Raw genomic sequence first — 6,828 nt, forward strand, 5'->3', positions numbered from 1 at the left:
CCTAGAGTAGACTATCCCTACATGAGATGGAATAGATCATTATAAATAGTATTAAATTCGATCCCACACATTTATGTGAGAATCCTAACAATACATATATAATTAATCCGGTGAGGACCAATTTCTATACAAGGGAAAGTGGGTGGTCAGATCATTACAATTGGTTAAGGGTTTATTTAGTTTTGATCTTGCTAGTAGCCAAAATATCTTAGTAAAAAAATTTTTGAACAAATAATTTTTGTAAGGAAGCATTTTTAGTTAACTTCTTTCCAAATTACTCAAGCGAGCTCTTAGTATATAATGCTTTTAATAGTATTGCTCTCATTAGAAATATTTTTATGAGAACCACTTAGTGTTTTGATGTAAACTAAATATTACAAAAAATGGATTTTTGGAAGAATTGGTCACCTATGAAGTAATTGTTCAGAAGTAATTTTTGAATTTTTAATGTGATTTTCAAATATGCTTCCAAATATTAGGAGATGCTTTTAATAGAGGTAACGAAAATACCCATCAACGTGGATCTTCGCGAGGATCTATCCCTAATTAGGTAGGGATGAGTAATCAAGGTCGAGGGGGAAGGAAGGGAACCCTATTCTCTACTTCAAACCCATCTTCCCCTCCTTAATTATTATTATTATTATCTACTTCAAACTCATCCTCCCCTCCTTAATTATATTTATTATTATTATTATTATTATTATTATTGCATTTTAAAATATTCTTTATATTTTCAATTATTATTTAGAATGTTCTACAAAAAACAATGGAAAACACCTCAAATTTAATATAAAAAACAATTTACTTTCAAAACAAATTCTTAAAAAAATATTTGTTGTTAAAAATTTGGTAAACATGTTTTTTAAGTTATAAAAGCTTTTTTGTTATAGAGAATAAAATATTATTTTAAAAAATAATTTCTATGCAAGCCCTAACTCTTTATTCTCAAAAAACTAAACACCTTCAACAACAAGAGAGTTAAGGCTCTACTTCTTTCAACTTTAAATTTTTATTTAATTTTCTTATAATTTAACTAATATTAAATAGGATGCTTAGGATCATTAAATACTAATTTTTTTATATTACTAATTTTATGAAAAAAATCTACAATATCATTTCAAACCATTAAATCTTTTTATCTAATTGCTAAAAATATATGGTTACATCTTATTACTGCTTAAAAAGAGCATATTTGATATCGTAATTCTCATAAATTTCACATCTTCCAAGTAGTATTATGCTTAAAATATCTAATTGACATATTATTGCTCTTTCAATGATAACTAACCTTCTTTTGTACGTTCTATAGTGATTTCAAGGTGTAAATAATGCATTTAATTGATCACGGAAGAAGGAAGATTGAAAAGTGTGAAAAAAATAGAAATAACAATTTTGCAACATTATGCAAAATTTGGCATGTGAGATAAAGGATGAGAAGTTGTAGCAAGCTAAAGAATGATTTTGCACAAACATGCCAACTGAACTAGAAGAACATGATGGTTGCAAGAGTTAGGAATTTGCGAAAGTCATTTTCACATGAATGTGCAAAACTTCTCAGGAGCATGCGAACTCGTCCAAAGAGGGGTTTAAATGTTGTAACCAACCAACTTCAGTTTCGCATGTTCAAATGAAAATTGTGCGAAAATGTCATTATTGGTACTAAATCTCATATTTTTTAATTTGAAAAGTTCCAAAAGCCTATTGAGATGATGTTGAGTGTTCTTCATTTGTTTGAACTATGAATAGTTGAAATTTGGGAAATGAAGCTTAATTTGGTAAGGGTTTTTTTATTCAATTGATTGAAATTTGGGATTTTTTTTTCTTTTCAAATTCTCTTAAATGACCACTACAATACAAATTAGGTAAATTCATTAAATTCTTAAAGTTAAATTTAATGAAATTGAATAGTTGTATTGTGTAAATCATTAAAAGACGATTTAAGATTAATTAAATATATAATTTGAATTGGTCCTTTAAATTAAATCACCTAATTTGAATATAAATAAGATTTTGATTTAAAACTAAATAAAAAATCGGTTTAGATGAAAATTTATATTTTTAATATAACTTGATGAAGAGTAAATCTCAACAACCATTCACCATAGAGATTGTTTTCAAGAGAATCTTAACTCTAAGATTTTTTTCATATTAATCTTCTTTCAAAATTTGATTCTTTTTTATTGAATTGTTCTTCCTAATTTGAAATCACTGCTATTTTCATTTTTATTATGAATTGTCACTCCAATTTCACTTGATCACATTCATTTTTTTCTCCCCATTTAAGCCTTGATTACCAAAAATAATTCATCCTAATGGACGATATTTTAAACCGTTATACTACCATGGCTTTTACTAAAAGCCATTTCTTATCAAGTAAAAGCTACCTTAGAATAGTGAATTAGATTAAAAATCTTGTTTTAATACAATAAACGACAAAAATCATTGATCAACATCTGAATAATTGAATTAGGGTACAACCACATAAAATCAAGATATAAAAAAACCAACGATCATAATACAAAAATAATGACAACTAAGTATAAAATAATGATAAGATGCATAGTCATAGAACCCTAGGTACAAAGTAAATGAACTAAGGTATAATTGAGGTATACAAATGACATTAATTTTTTTGCAAATTAAATTACATTAAAATTTTTAAAAAAATTAAAACTAAAACCATTGTAATTTTTTTTTAATAAAGACCGATAAAGCATAAATTTAAAAAAAAAAAAAAAAGAATAAAAAACAAACAAACAAACAAACAAACAACAAACTTGAAAGTTCTCCAATTTTTTTTCAACGAACTCAATAAAAGTATTTACCATATTGAATTACTTTTTAAGTATCTTAAATTCTAATCTTTTTATTCATTAGTTTGAAGACGTCTCCTTAGTAAAAAAAAAAACAAAAATATACAAAATTAAATTTATTTTTTTATTTCTTTAAAAAACAGTCATATAAATTATTTTTAAAGATAAAATTCAAAGTTAACAAAAACACAATTTTTTAATGCTTATTCAGTTTAATATGAATAATGTTTATTTTAATAGTAAAAGTTTTTATCCCAATCAATTGTAAATGATAATAAAAATTAAAAAATTTAAATAAAAATAAAAATAAAAAACTAATTTTTTTTCTCAAAAACAAATTGGCATCACATTTTTTTAAACTACAGATTTAGAAATGTGACTCGTATCATCACTTTTAAAATTATTACCTTTTCTATATAAGTCTTGAAGAATTTTGGTATCTTATGTAAATTTTTTTTATAAAAAAAAAAAAAACTGCGTCTTTTATTAAAAATCAATTTAAAAGTTGATTAAAATTTATTACATAACATATTATTAAATATATTATCAATTTTATCTTTTATTATTAAATTATAATAAATAAACCCATATTCAATATTTAACACTGACTCTACCAAAAATCAAGACAGGAACATTCACCATCTTCAAAATGATGAAACCGATTCCGATCCCTTACAATAATTTCTCCACCATAAACCTTTGAAATCAGCTTGGTGACATGGTGACAATCTCTGCAAACCCTAAGGTTCTTCACAATCCTAATGGCTTCTTTTGAATCCAAGTGTAGTAGCCCATAAGCAATGGCCAGCTTCTCACTATGAACAGCTAGAGCATGTTCTTTATCTTCCTCTTCCATGTCCAACAACCCATTCCCGGTATCTGCTGAATACCCAATTGCACTCTTCAGCCTTGTGTGTATCTCATTCAACTTCTCATATATCTTGTTTGATTCCGGGTGTGACCAGTCACCAGCCACAAACCGATGCACCATGCCTTTCAGCTCAATCACGCTCACTCCTGGCACCTTGGAGATGCCGTTGACCTTCATAAGGTTCCTCACTTTTCTTGCATCGTCCCATTTTTTTGCTGCTGCATATATGTTTGAGAGGAGGATATAGCTGTTGAGGAAAAATTGGAAAACAGGTTAGTCATGTGAATTTAGGCTTTTCCAGCATAGGTGAAAGGGTTTTACCGGCCACTGTGGCATGGCTGAAGGTTGATGAGGCGTTTTCCCACCATCTCACCCAGCTCAAAGTTGCCATGGATCCTGCAGCCTTCAAGCAATGCCCCCAATGCACATGGGTTGGGCTCCATGGGCATGGTCCCTATAAGTTCCATAGCCTCCTCCAAGAGCCCTGCACGGGCAAGGAGATCAATAACACAACCATAATGCTCAACCTTTGGCTCAATCCCATAACTGCTGCTCATGCAGTCTAAGAGTTTTTGACCTTCATCCACCATTCCAGCATGGCTACAGGCACTGAGCATAGCTACAAAGGTTATGTCATTTGGTTCAACACCCGCCTCTTTCATCTCCTTGAAAAGTTGTTGGGCTTCTTTGACATGGCCGAGTATGGCCATGCCTGCTATGATTGTGTTCCAAGCTAGAACATCTTTGGACTCCATTGCATTAAAAACTTGCGTGGCAAGGGAAATTTTTCCACATTTCGCATACATGTCCACAAGTGCAGTGCCAACAATGGAATTGACCTCAATTCTATTATCATTGATATAAGTATGCAAATGCAACCCTTATCCAAAGCGCCCAAATGGGCACAAGCCGATAAGAGGCTGACAACAGTTGCTTCAGATGGCTTTACGCCCACAGCCTGCATTTGATCAAAAAGTGCCAGGGCCTCATTCGGCTTCCCACACTGCGCGTAGCACGCCAACATGGAGTTCCATGACACTACATCCCTACAGGGCATCTCACTGAACAGCCCAAAAGCCTCCTCCACATTCCCACATTTGACAAACCCAGACAACATGGAATTCCAAGATACCAGATTTCTCTCAGGCATTTCATCAAACAGTCTCTTAGCTTCGTCAATCTTCCCAACAATTGCATAGCCATTGATCATAGTATTCCAAGAAATCACGTCCCTACACACCATCCTATCAAATACCATCCGGGCATGCCCCATTTCACCACGCTTAACATAACCATCAATCATTGCATTCCAAGAAACCACATCTCTGTCAGAACACAGATTAAAAGCTGCTTAGCAGCACCCAAATCTTTCCCATTTGCATATAAATGAATCAAAGAGCTGACAATATAAGAATCGCACTCAAAACCACTTTTAACAACATCGGTATGAACCAATAACCCAAACCAAGTCACGGATGACTCATTACAAGCTTTTATAACAAAAGGGTACGTCATGTGATCAGGCTTTAGGCCGCTTTGGAGCATAGTGTGGTACAATGGGAGTGCCTCAAGTGGGGTTTTACCTGAGGAGAGGGCTCTGATGAGGGAGTTGAAGAGTGAGGGAGGTGGGTTTTGGAGGTGGTGGAAGATGGTCTTGGCATAGGCCAGGAACGTTGGAAATGGGGAAAGGGCAGAGAGAGAGAGGCCAAGGCGGAGAGTGGAAAAGGGGAGTTATGGTGGGTGACGATCTGGGCATGGAGTTGTTCGAGATGTCTCAGGGTTTTGCAGGGATTGAAGAGGGAGAGGATTTGAGGGTTTGAGGGAGGATTTGTGAGTGGGTTTGGAGTTCTGCTCATGGAACTCTGCAATTTTGCGTCACTCCACCCACTTCAATGTAAAAGCGAGACATTTGATGAAATATATGTGCAAAAACATAAGACAATTATCCTTTTATATAAAAAGGGTTAGACGGGTTGGACACATATCCACCATGCTTTTCTTTCATTCTTATTTTTTTTAAATACACCATAAAATTATGAAATTACACTATCAATATAACTTTATATCACTTAATAAAAATTATTATCCACCATGCTTTTTTTTTTCAAACAATCAACAAATTTACAAGTTTATGGTTTAGATGTTTCATATAATTTTTAAACCCAAGCTACATGTTGCAAGAAAAATGGTAGTCATCTAACTCTTTTAGGAGGCTAATAATTAGAAAATATTTTATTTTTATACTATTTCTTTTAATATTTCTATTTTTATATTTATATGAATATTATTATTGATAATGAATTAAGAAAACTCTAATATATTTTGAAAGTATAAATATAATTTCTTTATTTTCTTTATAAAATAAAGAAAATAATTTCATTAATTATAAAATAATTATAAATAATTTCTTTTTCTTTATAAAATAATTTCTTTATAAAATACAAGACGGGTTTGGACACATATCCTTTATAAAATAATTTCTTTTTCTTTAATTATAAATATAATCTCTTTTATTTTCTTTTCATTTGAGATGGGTACATGATAGTGTTTTTGAACTTTTTTTCATCCAAAGAAAGGGATATTTTCAATTTAAAAAAATGAAGTGAAGGCATAATTCTATTTTTCAAAATTTTACATCTGAATTTTTCAAGAAAACTAATGTAGTATTTGAATATATTTCTTTTTTTTTTTTAAAATAAAATTATTAAAGAAAAAAAATTACTTAATGTTTTTAAAAAAACTTGTAAACAAACAAAATTTTATTTTACTTTCTTAAATTTTAGAAAATGTAACAATAATTTTTATTTTCTTTTTTCTTTTTTATTGTAATTATAAAATCTCACAAGATTTTTTTTCACTCTTAATTTTTTTAAATACACCATAAAATTATGAAATTACACTATCAGTATAACTTTATACCACTTAATAAAAATTATTATCCACCATGCTCCCCTTTTTTTTTTTTCTTTTTTTTTTTAAACAATCAACAAATTTACAAGTTTATGCTTTAGATGTTTCATATAATTTTTAAACCCAAGCTACATATTGCAAGAAAAATGGTAGTTAACTCTTTTTTTTAATATTTTATTTTTATACTATTTCTTTTAGTATTTCTATTTTTATATTTATATGAATATTATTATT

The 6,828-nt window shown here is 30.1% G+C and overlaps 2 protein-coding genes across 2 annotated transcripts; both read right to left on the minus strand.

The window, feature by feature from the left end:
- Positions 1-3,352: 3,352 nt before the first annotated feature.
- On the minus strand, positions 3,353-5,664 carry LOC100253253 (pentatricopeptide repeat-containing protein At5g66520). Its single transcript, XM_010657603.3, has 2 exons — positions 4,006-5,664; positions 3,353-3,931 (listed from the first exon to the last, which is right to left on the minus strand). The coding sequence occupies exons 1-2, from the start codon at positions 4,488-4,490 to the stop codon at positions 3,424-3,426; spliced, it is 993 nt and encodes a 330-aa protein (XP_010655905.1). The 5' UTR covers positions 4,491-5,664; the 3' UTR covers positions 3,353-3,423.
- On the minus strand, positions 4,525-4,987 carry LOC104880595 (pentatricopeptide repeat-containing protein At1g62260, mitochondrial-like). Its single transcript, XM_010657636.1, has 2 exons — positions 4,595-4,987; positions 4,525-4,530 (listed from the first exon to the last, which is right to left on the minus strand). Exons 1-2 carry the CDS (start codon positions 4,985-4,987, stop codon positions 4,525-4,527), a joined length of 399 nt encoding a protein of 132 aa, XP_010655938.1.
- Positions 5,665-6,828: the final 1,164 nt, after the last annotated feature.

Source organism: Vitis vinifera, chromosome 10 (assembly GCF_030704535.1).
Source record: "Vitis vinifera cultivar Pinot Noir 40024 chromosome 10, ASM3070453v1".
NCBI lineage: Eukaryota > Viridiplantae > Streptophyta > Magnoliopsida > Vitales > Vitaceae > Vitis > Vitis vinifera.